The sequence below is a fragment of the Pinus tabuliformis genome, chromosome 4_1, assembly GCF_031772625.1.
Source record: "Pinus tabuliformis cultivar Carrire ecotype Pingquan chromosome 4_1, CPIR1, whole genome shotgun sequence".
Taxonomy (NCBI): domain Eukaryota; kingdom Viridiplantae; phylum Streptophyta; class Pinopsida; order Pinales; family Pinaceae; genus Pinus; species Pinus tabuliformis.
The window spans coordinates 730,088,300-730,108,448 of NC_142303.1; the positions used below are offsets into that span (position 1 = coordinate 730,088,300).

The window sequence follows — 20,149 nt, forward strand, 5'->3', positions numbered from 1 at the left end:
TGTCTTTCAAATTAATCACATTATTAATATTTGGTCGATTTTTTAAACCATATAATATAGTTCATCCTTGGGACAAAGGTGAAAAAATAAATCTCTCAAAATTTTTAAACAACAGAGATAAATCTGGTCTAAAGTTAGCCTTTGAGAATTAGATATTATGAATTATATGTTAGGAATTAGGAGTTAGAAAATTAGTTGTTGAATTAACTAATTAATTAATTAGTTTTTACTCTGTTGTTTTAGAAATATTAAATTAAATTAAAATATACAATTATAGAATAAGTAATAATTCTTTCCTTTTAAAGGAAGGGGGGATGTAATACCCCTAGTAAATTTATTTCATGACTTTTATATTAAACCTATGGCTACAAGTCAAGAGGGAGAAATGATTTGATCTGTCAATGTAAATATTATTTTTCTTAAATAAAAGGAGAATTTTTTTTTGATGTTTTAACATTATTGAAAATATGTTAAAGGATATGATGTGAAATTAGATTCCTAGCTTTGAGGAAAACAGTTGGAACTAGTTATGCCCAGGAAGCGGCAACAACAAAATAAGGAAAATGCTCCTTTCTACCACTTAGTAGAATTGTTGGCAAGAAACATACCACTAAGAGATTCATGATTGTACATAGATGTCATGGGGTGGAGCCTATGCAAAGAGGACTGAAGGTGATAAGGACAATTGCTTTTGTAAGAAAGTCCAATTGGAGATAAATAGTAGACTTGAACATCAAAAACTAGTAAGGCGCTACTAAAGGTCTCAAGAAGTTCATTATCACAAATTCTTGTGTTGTTTTCGTGACCAACAAAAATAGATATTAGGGGAACTAATTGAGGAATATAGTTCATGGTTGGTAGGTACTTGGAAGCCTTTAATAAATTTTATGGAAGAATTTAGATAACTAGATGAATATTTTCACTAATTTTGTGATTTAAATGGATATTTTAGACTCTGAATAGATAACATAGATTGTTGTTGTGAATTCTAAACAAATCTAACATTATAGAAGAATAAAGGGGAAAAGTTTTATAAATGTTTCATAGATGAAATGGATATATATGTGTTGGGTGCAGTATAGGGTTTATAAATGTACTAACATTTAATTTGTCAATCGGGAGAGTTCATGAACTTCGAGACACAACACTGGAAATGACAGAGAGAGTCCCTGGTAACCTGCAAAAAAACGTTCTAGTCTATCTTGTGATTAATCTAGAAAATAAATGTAATTTTGCACTAGTGTAAGAAACACTAATCCAAACAATTAAAAGCATGTGGGAAAGTAAAAGCAATCAATGCGAAAGGAAATTCTAATTGCAAGAAAACATAGGGGAAATTAGAACTGGAAATCAAGGGGTACTGGCACAATAACAAAAAGACTGTAAATGCTGGAATAAATTCAAAAGCAATTCAAACTATTTTGCTTGCAGTAATTCTGCCTGCAAAAAATCTGCTTGCACTAATTATGTGTAGGAACAAACCAGAAGTTAAAGGAAACCATAATATTAATTAAGCATTTATCAATTCAAACATGTAGTTTCCATATTTATAAATATCGGCTCACCAAATGTAAAAATCACAGCTTTAAATATAAATTAATAGATCTAGATTAATTTACAGAATTAGAGTTAGAGCTCATAATCGCAGAGCTGATCTTATGGATTCAAAAATTTGGAGGGCGCAATCATGTTTAAAATATTTCAGGTGCAAGTATAATTAATAATGCAGCAAATGAAATAGAAACAAATTACAGCTACTCAAATTAACCTTAAAACTTGGAATAATGGATTGCAACAAATTGACTTAGTTTTTTGGAATAAAACATCTGCTAGATAACATTAACCGAAGGCAGAAGGAAATTGTAAAGGAATCAAATTCACACAGCAAACAAACAATAATTGAAATACTATTTAAAATATGAGAGCGGTGTCGAGTGGTTTGGTGGCCAACCCAACCAACTCGCACCCTCTTTGAGTGCGGTTCACACAAAAATTGAAATCATTAGATGCAATAAATAAGTAGAAAAAATATGGATAAAAATTTCCTCGATTAATTTATTGAAAACAATTTTTTACATAATGCAGACATCGGCTAATCCCAGCAAGCAAGAGAAGCATTCCACACTAAAATCCACGTGTTGCTACATTGGAACAGCATCTCCTCCCTTCTGCGTTGTTCCTTCCTGTGCATGCTTCTGCCCTCTGCTTAATTGATTCACTAAATTGATTAGCTAGGGTCGAAGCCATAGCTCTTCTTTTATAATCTTTTTACATTCCAAACTTGGCATAAAACAAGCCAATCCTTTGCAAACATCATGGGGATTTAATCCCAACTAATTATCATTAATAGAATATTAGTACAACCATTTCCCTACTGAAATAATGGAGATTTACCATGAATTTCCAAAATCTGGGCATTTTATAGAATTCTAGAAAAGTTGGTAGTTTTAACAAACTTCCTCCAAATCCCCCTTCGTATGTCCTTAACCATTATGAATTTTGGAAAATGGTTTCAGGTTAACTCAATTTCCTATGCTGGGAGAAAAACCCATGTTTCAGAATTTTGAGATTCACTATGATCGATGCGGAAATTGAGGTGTAAATAGGAAGTCTGGAAATTGCTATAAATTTGGGGATGTAGCATTAATTATTCTCTAAATATAAATATGTATGACCTCGGTGTGTCTTGGCTTATGTGGAAGTGTTCAAATGACATTTTGATCGTAAACCTCTTTGAGATTCTTCCATAAATGTGTCAATGTATGAAAGCCCCAAATTGGTGGAGACACAATTTAAAACTTGCACTCGTGCAGGCACACTAGCTGCACTAGTGCAGGCACGTTGTAAGAACTGAATTGGCGCAAGAATTTGTTGCATAGTGCAGGCAGGTAAGTGTAGGTTCAAAACATGATCAAATCAAATTTAACCTGCAACATACAAACTTTTATTAAACTTCCATTAATGGTATTTTAATCTCGTTAAAACAAAAGAAGTAACAAATACTTGCAACAATAATCATTTAATGAAACAGTAGCATGACAGGGTTTGAGTGAAAAATGAGACAAAACCTAGGCCCAACAATATGTATACACATATGTGTGTGTTTTTTTTGTTTAACAAAGATAATGAATTTTTTTGGTATAAAGTAAGTAACCCTCATGTTGCAGAAGGTAGTGAAAGGTTCTACTGAGAAATCAACTTTGACATCCTCCCTCGGGAGGGAATGTGAACCAAACAAATAAAACTTATAACAGAGAGTGTTATCTAAGGGAAAGAAGTACCATGTAGTAAGAACCATCTTATACTCTTTTCCTCTATCAAAATATTGACCTTTACACGTATTAAAGCTCGGAACTAATGATAGTAGAATAACATAATTGTATGAAATTAACTATATAACTATGGAAGAGAAGTATGATTTCGTGCCCATGTTAGCTCTTGTAGTGCCTAACAGGTACAAAACCTTATTCATAGGCCACAAAAATATATATTCTTAGACAAACGGTGATAGGGCTCAAAGAACCTAAAGCAGTCCTCGTTGACGAGAGTCCACTAGGCCTCTAGCCTAAATCCATATATGTTAGCTCTTGTAGTGCCTAACAGGTACAAAACCTTATTCATAGGCCACAAAAATATATATTCTTAGACAAATGGTGATAGGGCTCAAAGAACCTAAAGCAGTCCTAGTTGAGGAGAGTCCACTAAGCCTCTAGCCTAAATCCATATATTATAAGAAAAAAATTAGTTATATAGTTAATATAAATACTTAAGGTCTAGTAACAAGTAATAAAATGAGCATGTTCTGTACTAAAAACAAAATAAGTACATTTTATATTCAGATTAAACATAAGAGTATGAAACATATATATACATAAAAAAAGAGTTCAACATAAATTAAAGCGTAAACATTGTTGTAATTCTTAACGAAGATACACGTTTTATTCTTAGAGGAAAAATAATCACATAATTGGTTTTATAATAAACAAAAGGAAGAAATCCAAATTTCTAATTTTACACTCCCCGATCTCAATTTTTATAACAAATACAAGAAACCCAGTTGGGGTATTTACATTAAACTATTATGCACAAAAAAATTCTAATAGACGAAAATATAACCAGTGCACTAAAATTGTAAATAAAATATTGTAATATCGCATCCATATGGTTTTCAACCATGCAATATAACTATGGGACAATTATTTTGAAGGGAAAAAATCTCATCGTAAAATATTTACGCCGTAAGGCGTTCCTCTTTGAAATGAATTGCCCCGGCGGTCGTCGTGTCATATTGTTCACCGTAGATTTTTACGCCGTAAGGCGTTCCTCTTTGAAATGAATTGCCCCGGCGGTCGTCGTGTCATATTGTTCACCGTAGATTTGTGGTGTTAGACGATTGAACAAAGTTTGATCGTTATCAAAAAAATGGTTCATGAAACTGAAACGGTTCATGAATTTTCGTCTACCGGTTCTCGCTCATGGCAATGGCGGTCATTAGATGCTTATTAATCGCCCATATTTTAATTTCCCTGAGTTGCAGTTTGAAAAGACTTCGAGAATAATAGCAGTCGGATGTTCAGAAAACGATGGACGCGGCAGCCATTGCTGCTGCAGTTTCTCCAGCGGCATCGGAACCTGGATTTTGGGTGTCGATGCTGTAAACAGTACGAGATGTGTCCCACGAGATGAGCGTTTTGGGCATCTGAAAATGTCTGATTTCTTAGCGCATTCCCTCGAGGCAATTGTTCAATTCCTGGTACCAGAGCTCAAATCGCTGTTTGATTCAACTATGAATGAGTTCGACTCCTTTAAAGACATTAAGAAGCTCTTTTCCGATCTAGGTGTTTAGATACATTTCTGTTCAGATTTTCAGTGCATAACTGAATGTAATCGTTGTGTATAAGAGAGAAGCCTGCATCAGTCTAAGGGTGAGATAAAAAGTGTGTTCAGAGGAGATCTAGTATTCAAGGGCAATCCCGTTGTTTGGGTCTGTGTGCCACAATAGGGATTAGAAAAGGAGCAACTAAATAAAGGCATTGTATTTATGATGCAGTAAACTATTTTTGATTAATTTATTCTCTGCTGGAATCAGGTGTCAGATATCTGTCGACTCTTTCTTTAGAATTAGGTGTCAGATCTCTCTCGATTCTTCCTTTATAATGTTGTGATGGACAATATATTTTTCTCTGCGACTTGTTAACCCTCTTTTCAGATGTGGGGAAACTTTACTTTCACTGTTATGTGAGACAGAAACCAGTGTCGACATAAACTATTTGTCATGAATTTGTGATCTGCTAGAATTAGGTGTCAGATCTCTCTTGATTCTTCCTTTATAATATTGTGATGGACAATGTCTTTTCTGTGTGATTTGTTGACCCTCTTTTCAGATATTGGAAACTTTACTTTCACTGCTCTGCGAGACAAAACAGTGACTACATAAATTTATAGTCTGCCCTTGTATGGACCTGAGTAAGCAAGAATATTTTGATGAACTTCTGATCTGCTAGAAATAGGTGTAAAATCCATCTTGATTCCTCTATAATGTTCTGATGTACAATGTATTTTTCTGTGATTTGTTAAACCCCTTTCCAGATCTTGGAAAGCATGATCTGTTAGAATTAGGCGTCAGATCTCTCTTGATTCTTCCTTTATAATGTGGATGGACAATGCATTTTCTCTGAGATTTGTTTGCGATGGACAATGCATTTTCTCTGATTTGTTGAACATCTTTTCAGATATTGGGAAACTTTACTTTCATTGTTTTGTGAGACAAAACAGTGACTACATAAATTTATAGTCTGCCCTTGTATAGGTCTGAGTAACCAAGAATATTTTGATGAATTTCTGATCTGCTAGAATTAGGTGCAAATTCCATCTTGATTCCTCCTTTATAATGTTCTGATGGACAATGTATTCTACTGCGATTTGTTAACCCTCTTTCCAGATCTTGGAGAGCTTTATTGTCACATTTCTGTGAGTCAGAGAACAGATGCTCTAAATCAATTTGTGAACTGCCCTTGTATAGATCTCAGCAACCGAGTGTTTTGCAAACCGAAGGTGCCTACATCAGATTTGAAGGGAGCGGATGGAGAACCCATTGTATTCCTATTCAAGCTATATCTGCCCCCTGCGCCCCCAACCCTGTCAAAGCTGCCATTCCCTTTTTTTACCATTGACACTTCCATGAGCCTAAGCATTTGGAATAAATCAAAGATAGTGTCTCCGCACATATAGTTTGAACGTTCTCTGAATGCGTGGCAAATGGCAAAGTGGGGAAAGATCATGGCAAATGACAAGGCTGGGCAGTATCCACAAGTAGTACTCGTATGGCTGTTGAGGTTTGCCATTATTTCGAAATTCTCTTTAAAGCGAATCCAATCTGGGCCTTGGCAGTTGAGGTTTGCTATTATATCAATTTTTTTTAAAGAGAATTCAATCTGGCCCAAGGTTTTGACACCATGTTGAAATGTACTGTAACACTAAATTCTGTTTGATACCATGTTGAAGTTTGCTATAACACCAAAATTCTCTTTAAAGAAAATCAAATCTGGACCAAGGCTACCAAATCCCACATGTATTGTAATCCCAAATCTGAACCAAACCTACCAAAACCCGCCAGTATTGCAAACCCAAATCTGGGCTAAAAGCTACCAAAACCCACATGTATTAATAAATTTCCTAACTCTTATTATTACCTTAAGTAGTAAATTTCCAAAGCCTTATTATTATCTTAGCTCACTAGTCCCATATTCTCAAAGTGCCAGTTAGTCCAAATTGATGGATTCCCAGAGGTGCTGCAGTTAACCTAACAATTGCTCCACAAATATCAGGGGTACTCCATAAAAATTAGGAGTACTCATATCGGATTACTCCTATCGCAGAGGTTTCAGAATTTGAAGAATTGAAATTTGTTGAGATAGTTTAATAGGTTTCAGAATTTGAAGAATTGAAATTTGTTGAGATAGTTTAATTCATTGGTGGAAACGTGATTCTATTCAAAGCTTCCATTATCATCCAAAGTTACAGTTTCAAAATACAGGGGTTGCAGTTTCGTCTTGCATAGAATTTCACAGGGAAATTTAAGCCATTTTCTTATCAAAATATAACAAGAAAGAGACATCAATACCCCTTACCCACGAATTTCAATATTAGCTGTCAAATGTCTGGGGATCTCGAACAACAAAGTACCGACTTTCGCTGCCCCGTTTATACAGGCCTTCGGCCTATGTAAATACATTACACAAAGTCATTACTGTTACAAGAGATGCATTCATGAACAGATCATAATTGATTTCTGAAGGAGGTCATCGATTATTGTCTTTCAGTCGACCATTCAATATATGGAAAAAAACAGCACAAGTCGAAATAGCTACAGTGTACTTGTTATTACGCTGTAAGGCGTTCCTCTTTGAAATGAATTGCCCCAGCGGTCGCCGTGTCATATTGTTCACCGTAGATTTGTGGTGTTAGACGATTGAACAAAGTTTGATCGTTGATCAAAAACGGTTCATGAAACTGAAACGGTTCATGAATTTTCGTCTAGCGGTTCTCGCTCATGGCAATGGCGGTCATTAGATGCTTATTAGTCGCCCATATTTTAATTTCCCTGAGTTGCAGTGTGAAAAGACTTCGAGAATAATAGCAGTCGGATGTTCAGAAAACGATGGACGCGGCAGCCATTGCTGCTGCAGTTTCTCCAGCGGCATCGGAACCTGGATTTTGGGTGTCGATGCTGTAAACAGTAAGAGATGTGTCCCACGAGATGAGCGTTTTGGGCATCTGAAAATGTCTGATTTCTTAGCGCATTCCCTCAAGGCAATTGTTCAATTCCTGGTACCAGAGCTCAAATCGCTGTTTGATTCAACTATGAATGAGTTCGACTCCTTTAAAGACATTAAGAAGCTCTTTTCCGATGGGAAAAAGTTGCCCAACAACTCAATTCTGGAAGCTGCCAAAAATTTCATTCCCTTTGAGCTTGTCAAAGAGTTTCTTACAACAGACGGCGAAAAATTGTTCAAGTATCCCCTTCCTCAAGTTATAGCCCGTGAGTATTTCTCTTCCAAACACGTCCATGCATCTTCTTATTCTGTGCTTGATTTCTACCAGATTCTGAATAATTGAACTTCAACAAAGGGGACAACACCTTGTAGTTCATGTACATTGTTATCAGCCAAAACAATATCTACATTTTCACATCTATCAATCTCGGAAAAAGGCTTCTCTTTTATGAATGGTGTGTTTGGTAGTACCAGAATCAATATACCAAATGCATCGTGATGCACTGACTTCTGTGTCTGGCTATTAAAAGATTATTATTTTCTCTGTTCAGTAATAGGAACCATTGTATTACTTTCTGCAAAATCACTTTGATCTCTTTATCCTCTTCCCTTGCCACTACAACCTCTACCTCCAATCCTTTCATCGTCATTGTCTTTTTTTAGAAAACAATCTTTTGCACTGATTATTTCCACCACAATATTTGCAAAATTTGGATTTGGTATTTTGTGAATTACCTTGGCAACTATATAATTATTTGCTAACTTGATTACCTATTATGCTTGTCTCTGCCATGACGTTAGTTTTGGCCACTTCCTTTGAGCCTTCTTGTAAATGCTCTGTGTGGACCTTCACACTCTTTGTTGTTCTTGGATTAGAAAACCTACAACTTCCTAAAATAGTAGTCCATGCCATACATATATATTTTTATTTTGTAAAGAGGAAAGATTCATCAACTGTACTGTATTTCATTTCTTAAGAGTTCTCTGGTTTCAAGTCACTAGGCGTATGTGTGTGGCACCAAGATCCATGCAGTATTTTTTGTAGAATGGAACTTGTAATATACTACAGACCATAAGAACCACGTGTTGCCTATGACAGCAATGATTTATAAGTTAGATATATTCATTATTTAAATGCTAAACGTGTTAGGTTTAAGGTAACATAAATTTCTATGTGCATTATGTGTTTTACCAAAAAAACTAAAGGTGCATCATCTGAGGATAAAAGTAAAAATCTGATAAGTAGACTGATACAGTTGTAGTTGATGGAAAAATAAATGTGTTATTTGCACAATTCTCGTCTATCTTCTGAATCACTAAGTATAACATCCGTACTTGAGTTTCTGCATGCAGGCATGAAATCGATTGCAGGGAGTGTAACAGGTGGCACCAAAGACATTCAAGAAATGCTTGATTTTTGTGCAAAGGAAAGAGTATATCCAAACATTGAAGTCATTCCAATCCAGTATATTAATGAGGCCTTAGAACGAATGATTAACAAAGATGTGAAATATCACTTTGTAAGTGACATTGAGAATTCTCTAGTCTCAAATTGAGCTCCCAGAACCAATGTGCAGGATGTGACACTGCTGATTGAAAATCTCAATGGGTTTTTGGAATTATGTGATATGGTTTGCTCAATGGGTTTTTGGAATTATGTGATATGGTTTGCTATATCATAATGGACGTATGATATGGTCATTATTTATGATTAGCCATAATTATATAGACGACTGAGGCATCTGTACTATATAGATAGCCTCTCATTATGTATATTGTATCATCATACTTATTGAATACATTTATGGTTTCATGCCTTAACTTCTTCATGGATTTATGTTACTGCCCTTGGGCATTCTATTCTCGTGAACACAGAGATAAGTCTCGTGAATAGGCAATCGATACAATCTTTACTATTCACTCAACCTGTTCATTATTTTGATTTTAGTCAAGAAATTTTGTGAGTTTCCATTAGAAGGTATAAATGTTTCTTAATTAATTTTGTGATTATGCAATAATTATAGTTAGTTTCTTGCCTGTAAATTCCAATATCCTCAGTGACCATTTTTCTACCGAACTTTAGAGCTTCAAAGATTTAATTCCTTTGTCTGATTCAATAAATGCTGTAATCCGACACATATGGAGGCACTGGTCTCTCTGCATCTTTCAAGTTATGATCTATGGTAGGGAATGTGTACCACAGGGTCTGATTTACGTACCCGTACTAGGTATTATACTCAGGTATCTGTGCCCATAACTTGTCATACCCTGGATAGCGTGGGATATGGGCTAGCTAAATCACCTCATTACTCGCTATCATCCTGGATAAGACCGTTCACAAATTCCTTTCGCAATCGCACCCCCTCCCTCATAACTCTAATGCTGACAGCTGTAAACGAAGTTAATTCCAACAGAAGCCCATTATGTTGAGTACTACATCACGCAATGAACCCATTATGAAAACTTAAACTTCCTACCAAGCTCTTCCCCCTCTTTTCTCCCTCTGCATCTCATTCAAAACAGATTTTGGGTTCACCACCTCTAGAACCCCACCACCATGCCCATTCCCTCTACAGGGAGATTAAAATTTGAATTTTAAAGTTTGAATGGGCATGCTGCATTTGATATCTGCAGTTAGCAAATGTCCAGATTCGTTTACGATCAATTTGACTCTCCGCCACCTTTACCAGTGGAAAAGGAAAAGCTTTGTATTGCAAACGAGGATCCTAGCTCTTAAAAAAGGAGGCGTGGCCATACTGAATACATATTATTTTTTTTGCATGCACTCTGCCGCCTTTATCTATTCCTCCTTCCTTGCAAGAACACCAAGAGACCGTACTGAATCCCTTTCACCTGAATTTTGCCTTCTAGTTTATCTGCGTTACATTGCAAAGATAATTATTACGCCGTAAGGCGTTTTCCTTACACCGTAAGGCGTTTTCCTTTGAAATGAATTGCCCCAGCCGTCGCCATGTCCTATTGTTCACCGTAGATTTGTGGTGTTAGACGATTGAACAAAGTTTGATCGTTGATCCAAAAAACGGTTCATGAAACTGAAATGGTTCATGAATTTTCGTCTCGCGGTTCTCGCTCATGGCAATGGCGGTCATTAGATGCTTATTAGTCACCCATATTTTAATTTCCCTGAGTTGCAGTTTGAAAAGACTTTGAGAATAAGAGAAGTCGGATGTTCAGAAAACGATGGACGCGGCAGCCATTGCTGCTGCAGTTTCTCCAGCGACATCGGAACTTGGATTTTGGGTGTCGATGCTGTAAACAGTATGAGATGTGTCCCACGAGATAAGTGTTTTGGGCATCTGAAAATGTCTGATTTCTTAGCGCATTCCCTCGAGGCAATTGTTCAATTCCTGGTACCAGAGCTCAAATCGCTGTTTGATTCAACTGTGAATGAGTTCGACTCCTTTAAAGACATTAAGAAGTTCTTTTCCGATGGGAAAAAGTTGCCCAACAACGCAATTCCGGAAGCTTCCAAAATTTTCATTCCCTTTGAGCTTGTCAAAGAGTTTCTTACAACAGACGGCGAAAAATTGTTCAAGTATCCCCTTCCTCAAGTTATAGCCCGTAAGTATTTCTCTTCCAAACACGTCCATGCATCTTCTTATTCTGTGCTTGATTTCTACCAGATTCTGAATAATTGAACTTACTGGAAATGGGATTAATGGGTGCAGATGAAGAATTTGCATGGAGGAAAGATGAAGAATTTGCGCGCCAGATGCTGGCCGGAGTCAATCCTCTTGTTATACAGAGACTCCAAGTAATCAGCAGACCTCTAGTCCCCATCTGTCTCCTCTCTATTTTTAATTAAGCTTAGGCTACATAATTTTAGTGTTGTGAATGGTTGAATTCACAGAGTTTTCCTCCGAGAAGTAAACTGGACCTTTTGATGTCTGGTCCTCAGATCAGTTCTATTACTGCTTCACACATCGAAAATAATCTCGACGGTCTAACAGTGGAGCAGGTATATTGATCCAACTCAATGCTTGTTCCTTGTAATTTGGCTTGTCTTTTGATCTACAACAGCAGTGAGATTCATGTATTCATAGATGGATATGATATTTTCAGGCTCTCTGGGATAACAGACTCTTCATTCTGGACCACCATGACACCTTGATACCGCATCTGGATCGAATAAATGCTCTGTCTATCACCAAGACATATGCTTCTCGTTCAATTCTCTTCTTGAAGAAGGATGGCAGAAGGATGGCACATTAAGGCCAGTTGCAATCGAGTTGAGCCTACCCCCCTTCAGAAGATCGGGCAAGTGTTGGGAAGGTGTTTACTCCAGCAGAGGAAGGCGCAGAAGGAGCTCTATGGCAGCTGGCTAAAGCATACGTGACCGTTAATGATTCTGGTTACCATCAGCTTATCATTCACTGGTAAAAGCCAAATAGCCACAACTAATAGAATACTTGCAGAATTTGTTTGATATTTACAATATCATTCTATATATGGTCCTGGCTGGGACTGTAATGGTCGGATTCTATCAGCGTATCAGTCACTGGTAAAACCCAAATAGCCACAACTAATAGAAGAATACCTGCAGAATTTTTTTGATATTTACAATATCATTCTATATATAGTCCAGACTGAGACTGTAATGGTCGGATTCTTTCAAGCTCAAGACTCATGCAGTTACGGAACCATTTATTATTGCTACTAACAGACAACTGAGTGTGATGCATCCCGTTCACAAGCTATTGAGCCCTCATTTCTGGGACACAATCAACATCAATGCTCTGGCTCGCCAGATTCTTATAAATGGCGGAGGCATTCTTGAAAGAACAGTGTTTACTGGAAAGTATGCCTTGGAGATTTCTTCGGTAGTGTACAGGCAATGGAGGCTTGACGAACAAGGGTTACCTGCAGATCTCATGAAAAGGTAATCATAATTGCTGTTGTACATACACCATGGAGTTAAAGACTAAAATTTATTTAGGTCAGTGATCTAATTACCGTGCACATTTGACCTATCATTACTTGGTTGGTGAACTGTCCAACGACCAGTTTTCAATGTTGGGCTTCTCCCAATTTATTATAAATATGGACGATCTCCTTACAATTATACTGTATCTCTCTGTGTACAGATTTTTTCTTTCAGTCAGTTCTTTTTTTTACTGTAATGTTTTATGTATGGAATTCAAACTCTGGTATGATGTTGTGCTGATTAGTGCTCTTTGTTTTCTAAACAGTAATCAACACTGATTAAAATCTGAGCCTCATCTTTGTGTCAACCATTTGAATTTTGATTAACATTTTTACCTGAATGTGGCTACAACTTGACAGGGGTATGCTAGTGCTGATGATCGAAGACTACCCTTACGCTGTGGATGGATTGGAGATATGGTTCCCAATAGTTTCATGGGTTTAGGAGTACCTGTCCTTGTACTACCAAAATGATGATGCAGTGAAATCTGATACAGAGTTGCAAGCATGGTGGAATGAAATCAGAAATGTTGGTCACAGAGACAAGAAGGACGAGACATGGTGGTACAGCATGGAGAGTGTGGAAGAAGTTGAAAAGGCAATAACAACAATCATATGGGTGGCCTCGGCTCTTCATGCTGCAGTTAATTTTGGGCAATACCCTCACGCCGGATACATGCCTAATCGGCCCACCATAAGCAGAAGGTTCATTCTAGAAAAATGGTCCCAAGAATAAGAAATGGCTTGGTTAAGATAGCTTATAAATGGAGGCACAAGTTCTGAGACTCTCATGGTGTTATTTCAATACATTGGCCATGTTCAAGTTTTGAATGATTCAGAAATTAGCAGATTTGTTAGATAGTGGAGGCAGGAAATTTGCACTTCTTTTTTGTCAAACCTGGTAGCTAATAAAAGATGAGAAACAACTTAATCACACACCTGTTGGTAAAAGCCTAATACTAAGAAGGCAGGTAGAAGTGGATGATTAAGATTGTTTATAGGTTTAGCCAACAGTTCTATTGGTAACATGCTTACTTTGAACTTTTGGTGATATTGTTTCATCACATAGGCTGAGTACGGTTTGGTGAATTGTTACTGGAAATATACTTAAATCAGGATAAAATATAGGTGGTAATACTTAGTTGAATGGACAGTCCCAGTATATTGGCCCTTTTGAAGATTATTACTTGACCAGTTTGTTGCCTTAGTCTGCTGAGTACATTTTTTTTTTGGTTGGTTGTTGTTGTAATTTGTAAATTGTATGGGTGATTTTCATTCACATGCTTATTGGAATAGATGGCTTCTTGAATAGGGCAGTCATGCAGTTGAGTATGTGAGAGGGGTTTGTAGAACAAATTATCTAATGAACCCTTATAGATTCATGTATTCATAGATGGATATGATATTTTCAGGCTCTCTGGGATAACAGACTCTTCATTGTGGACCACCATGACGCCTTGATGCCCCATTTGGATCGAATAAATGCTCTGTCTATCACCAAGACATATGCTTCTCGTTCAATTCTCTTCCTGAAGAAGGATGTCACATTAAGGCCAGTTGCAATCGAGTTGAGCCTACCCACTTCAGAAGATTGGGCAAGTGTTGGGAAGGTGTTTACTCCAGCAGAGGAAGGCGCAGAAGGAGATTTATGGCAGCTGGCTAAAGCGTACGTGACCGTTAATGATTCTGGTTACCATCAGCTTATCAGTCACTGGTAAAACCCAAATAGCCACAACTAATAGAATACCTGCAGAATTTGTTTGATATTTACAATATCATTCTATATATAGTCCAGACTGAGACTGTAATGGTCGGATTCTTTTAGGCTCAAGACTCATGCAATTACGGAACCATTTATTATTGCTACTAACAGACAACTGAGTGTGATGCATCCCGTTCACAAGCTATTGAGCCCTCATTTCCGGGACACAATCAACATCAATGCTCTGGCTCGCCAGATTCTTATAAATGGCGGAGGAATTCTTAAAAGAACAGTGTTTACTGGAAAGTATGCCTTAGAGATTTCTTCGGTAGTGTACAGGCAATGGAGGCTTGACGAACAAGGGTTACCTGCAGATCTCATGAAAAGGCAATCATAATTGTTGTTGTACATACACCATGGAGTTAAAGACTAAAATTATTTAGGTCAGTGATCTAATTACTGTGCACATTTGACCTATCATTACTTGGTTGGTGAACTATCCAACGACCAGTTTTTAATGTTGGGCTTCTCCCAATTTATTATAAATATGGACGATCTCCTTACAATTATACTGTATCTCTCTATATACAGATTTTTCCTTTCAGTCAGTTCTGTTTTTTACTGTAATGTTTTATGTATGGAATTCAAACTCTGGTATGATGCTGTGCTGATTAGTGCTCTTTGTTTTCTAAACAGTAATCAATACTGATTAAAATCTGAGCCTCATATTTGTGTCAACCATTTGAATTTTGATTAACATTTTTACCTGAATGTGGCTACAACTTGACAGGGGTATGGCAGTGGTGGACTCATCAATGCCCTACGGGTTGAAGCTGATGATCGAAGACTACCCTTACGCTGTGGATGGATTGGAGATATGGTTCGCAATGGTTTCATGGGTTAAGGAGTACCTGTCCTTGTACTACCAGAATGATGATGCAGTGAAATTTGATACAGAGCTACAAGCATGGTGGAAGGAAATCAGAAATGTTGGCATCCAGGGAGCTATCTAGTAATAATAATAATATTATTATTAGTATTATAATAATAATAATAACAATGGAAAGGTGGGGAAGGAAGAAACTAATAATTTCAGAAATTTGGACCTTTTATCCTAGCTTTATTTGTTCTTCAAATCCAACTAATATTTTGTACATCCAACTTATGGTGAACCAACAGCTTGAAAGCCAATTGCAAGTCATTCAGCCAACAACGATCTATAAACATGCCATAGTATTATGTCTCTGCATATTCACAATAGTGATTCCACTGTCATATTATTATTCCCCACTTGGACAGAGCGATGACACAAGGGGTTTATACATGTTGACCAACCGTGTAAATTGGATCTTATAAATTATAATTCTTGTTTTCGATTTATTTAGTACCCATTGAAGAAAAACTAAAATAGTTGAAGGGTTGAGATGAAAGGCTAAAACAGTTATTCGTATGTTTTTAAAAAATATGCATACATTCTGGTCGAATCCGTCGGTGAGCGCTGAATCTTTCCTCCATGTCAATCTCTAATTTGGTGGAAGAACACCCGACCGCTGCCCCTCGAAGAACATAATGCTCTTTGAGAGGGCATCTTTGTAGTCAAAATTGTCATTTCCAGGGAAAGCAGAGTCTAGCACCTCTCTGTAAGGTTCACCTCAAATTTTCTTGCAAGTTCAATCCACTGTAGGATGTGAAAGGAAGTGTCATAATGATAAGAACGAAAAAGAGGGGAAGGAAGAAACTAATAATTTAAAAAAAATTAGCTTTCTATCCGTACCTTGATTTGTTCTAATAAAATAAATATTAATTGTTTGATGGCATCCAGGGAGCTATCTGGTAATAATAATATTATTATTATTAGTATTATAATAATAATAATAACAATGGAAAGGTGGGGAAGGAAGAAACTAATAATTTCATAAATTTGGACCTTTTATCCTAGCTTTATTTGTTCTTCAGATCCAACTAATATTTTGTACATCCAACTTATGGTGAACCAACAGCTTGAAAGCCAATTGCAAGTCATTCAGCCAACAATGATCTATAAGCATGCCATAGTATTATGTCTCTGCATATTCACAATAGTGATTTCACAATAGTGATTCCACTGTCATATTACTATTCCCCACTTAGACAGAGTGATGACACAAGGGGTTTCTACATGTTGACCAACCATGTAAATTGGATCTTATAAATTAAAATTCTTGTTTTCTAGCCTTCTATTTCTGTAGATATCAATTGTGTAGTTGATGGTATACTTTTTATAAATAAATTTCCATGGCTATTACAGTTCAATTAAGAGCCAATCTCTTACAGAGTTCAGAGTTGGATTCATCTGTAACTGCCTTTGATTTAGGGAGTGATCTAGAAAAGACTTCAATGCCTAACAAGACTGTGATAATCACAACCATAAACGCAGCTTGGGCAGAAGAAAACAATGTACTAGATGTGTACATGCAGAGCCTTCGAATAGTTATTGAATCATGTTCTCCTTGTTGTAGTGGACCAGGGGTCATTTAATCGTTGCCAACATATTCATCGCACTGCTATATTTTGCTGAAAGAAATATCTCATTTCAATGAATCTGCCTCTGCATACGAAGACTGGCGTGAATGGTAAAAGTCAATGAATCTGCCTCTACGTGCAACTAGAAGTTGTTGGATGAAAATCTCTGTTTTAAAGGAAAGAAATGGAATGGTTTTTTTGTTATTTGGATTACCAAAAGAAATGGCTTAGTTAAGATAGCTTATAAATGGAGGCACAAGTTCTGAGGCTCTCATGGTGTTATTTCAATATATTGGCCCTGTTCAAGTTTTGAATGATTCAGAAATTAGCAGATCTGTTAGATAGTGGAGGCAAGAAATTTGCACTTCTTTTCTGTCAAACCTGGTAGCTTTAAAAGATGAGAAACGACTTCATCACACACCTGTTGGTAAAGGCCTAATACTAAGAAGGCAGGTAGAAGTGGATGGTTAAGATTGTTTATAGGTTTAGCCAACAGTTTTATTGTTAACATGCTTAGTTTGAACTTTTGGTGATATTGTTTCATCACATAGGCTGACTACGGTTAACATAGTAGTTTTCTTTGTTTACATGTATTCCCATGATTTCGCAGACATTTATGTTGCACTGGTTGTGAGTTGTTAATGGTTTTGGATGTGGATTAGGATTAAATAGCTCTTCGAGGAAATGTAATGATATGCTGGATTTCCAGTTGATCAATTTGCTAGCTTTTCTAGATGTACTTATCATACAGCGGACAAAGTGAAGAGAGGCTCTGTAACAAGGAGAAGTTGCATCAGCTTCAGAGCTTTTCTGTTGTGGCCTGCCCTGTTTATACTTACCCTGTTGCACTGTATGCTTGTAGATATGCAAATTAATAACTGAGAATACTTTGAAATTGGTTTCAAAGTACGAGTTTAGTGAATGTCATGTTCTAAAGCTTATTGTGTCCATTCTATTTAGAGATATCTCAGGCTAAGGATGTGTCGACACTTTAGCCTTTAGGTGAAGGCTTATCATCCAAAGATCATATTGTATCTACACTTTCTTTGTATCATAAATATGCGGTTTCACTAAGATCAATAATTTTCATAGTGGAGCAATGCCAACGGATTTGGGACTTTAACCTGAATTTTAGTAATTTCCTTTGCTGATTTGATATGTCGGGTCTTAGGCCATCCAAACCAACTTACAATTTTAGTTATAACTTTACAATTTTCCTTGGAATGTAAATGAATGGAATGTCAACTAAAGCAGGAGGCTTACGAGACTGTACTAAAGTTTTCTATGTTGCTTCCTTAAAGACTATATGTTACATAAGAATCACAAATTGACAGAATGAGTTCAGCCAGACCAGGAGGCTTGTAGTACTGCATTGAACTTTTATGCTTGCGTCATTTTAGACAATATATGTCATATAAGCATCACAAATTGATAGAATGAACTACTGGTAATGGAGTTGAATTAGACATGCAGGTTACATTTACTCTGATATAATAAAATTTTTGTGTGTTGGGGTTTAGATATGATTTGATGTGCTAGTAGTGTAATAGTGGTTATTGTCATTGTAAGTAAGGTGATTATACTAGCAAATTTTTTATAAACTCGGAAGCAAGTGTGGCCTCCCCTTGTATGGGAATAATACAATGAAATGTTGCTGACTATCACCATTGAGAACAACCCACGGCTATATCATCAATTATTCTTAATACATACATATTTTTCTTGTAATTTTGCCCAGCCCACCATAGAATTTATGTGCATGTTGAAGGTGGCTGCTTATTTCAAATTGGGGAACTTGGCTTAAAATTATGAGTTCCAAACTTAAATCCTATTTCAATGAGCTGGCTACACATCTAATTTGTTGAACTTCAACCTTGGGAACTAAGACGAATGTTGACTCTTTTTGCTCTGTCATTTGTTTCTTCTTTCTAAATGATGATGTGCCCAACCACATACTAGCACTTACAGTAATATATTCATCTAAATTTGTATACTCAACTATTCAAAAAGTTACAAGGAACAAAACTCAGCTACTGTTTTCTATAACTAAAGCCTGGAAAGTAAACTTCACATGTTAGTATACCCAACTATTCAACAGGTAACAAGTAACAAAACTCAACCATTGTTTTGTATATCTAAAGCCTGGAAAGTAAACTTCACACGTCATTTCATAAGCTATAATATTTTGGCTTTAGCATACCATAAAGGAATTAGTAAAACCACAGCAGAATTTAAGAAACCATGCAGTGTAACTTATAACACTACATTGAATCACATAACAAACTTTAGTGGACAATCATACTTGGGAAATGCTAGTTTCAGAAAGTAACAAATATGTTGAAATGACCAAATGGTGGCAAAATGCCTCACACAGTTTCTTATGATGTACTACCAAAATGCTCTTCAATGCATCTCTCTTATCTATGACTCTTCAATGTGCCTCATCCCTCAATCAATTGTGACTACTAAATACACCTTGGTCCTCCTCACACTAGATTCACAATGTTGCTTTACTTACACAATGACATAATACAACATGATGTGAAATGCCAAATAATACCTAACAAATGTGTATTCTCCATGATGAAGTAGCTAATTTATAGATAAAAACTAACACTTTAAAACTGTTTTATAGTTTTTTGGAAGCATCATGAAATTGACATTGAAACAGTGAGAAAACATCATCAAGAATGCAAAAATTTAGGGCCCACGAACTTGAAAGCTTGTAGGTGATTTTGTCAGATTAAGAAAGCTTGTATTGGAAACTCGATTTAAAATGTTACCAAATTCCATTCCTGGGTCTCGAAGCTCGCAAGTTCTCTATTCTTCATGATGGAGTAGCAATAATATCTGTTCTTCACGATGGAGTAGCTATTTTATAGATAGAAATTAAAACTTATAAAATTGTTTTGTAATTTTTTTTTGGAAGCATCATGAAATTGACACTGAAACAGTGAGAAAACATTATCAAGAATGCAAAAAATTAGGGGCCATGGACTTGAAAGCTTCTGGGTGATTCGTGCCAGTTTGTATTGGAAACTCCATTTAAAAATGTTACCAAATTCCATTCCTGGGTCTTGAAGCTCCCAAGTTTTGTGTTGTAGGTTTTAAGGACATTTAATATCCTCATGGCTTATATTACTATTCCCTAAAGAAGGAATCTTCCATAACAATCCTCTATGTGTGTACGCATTCGTTTGAAACTTTGATGTTCAATCATGTTTCC

The 20,149-nt window shown here is 36.3% G+C and overlaps 1 protein-coding gene and 1 pseudogene across 1 annotated transcript; both read left to right on the forward strand.

Moving 5' to 3' along the window:
• Window positions 1-7,558: 7,558 nt before the first annotated feature.
• Window positions 7,559-13,455, forward strand: LOC149178211 (putative linoleate 9S-lipoxygenase 5; annotated as a pseudogene).
• Window positions 13,456-13,483: 28 nt separating this feature from the next.
• LOC149178212 (putative linoleate 9S-lipoxygenase 5) lies at window positions 13,484-15,434 on the forward strand. Its single transcript, XM_089422022.1, has 4 exons — window positions 13,484-13,495; window positions 14,132-14,433; window positions 14,545-14,808; window positions 15,212-15,434. The coding sequence occupies exons 1-4, from the start codon at window positions 13,484-13,486 to the stop codon at window positions 15,432-15,434; spliced, it is 801 nt and encodes a 266-aa protein (XP_089278148.1).
• The last annotated feature ends 4,715 nt before the right edge of the window (window positions 15,435-20,149 follow it).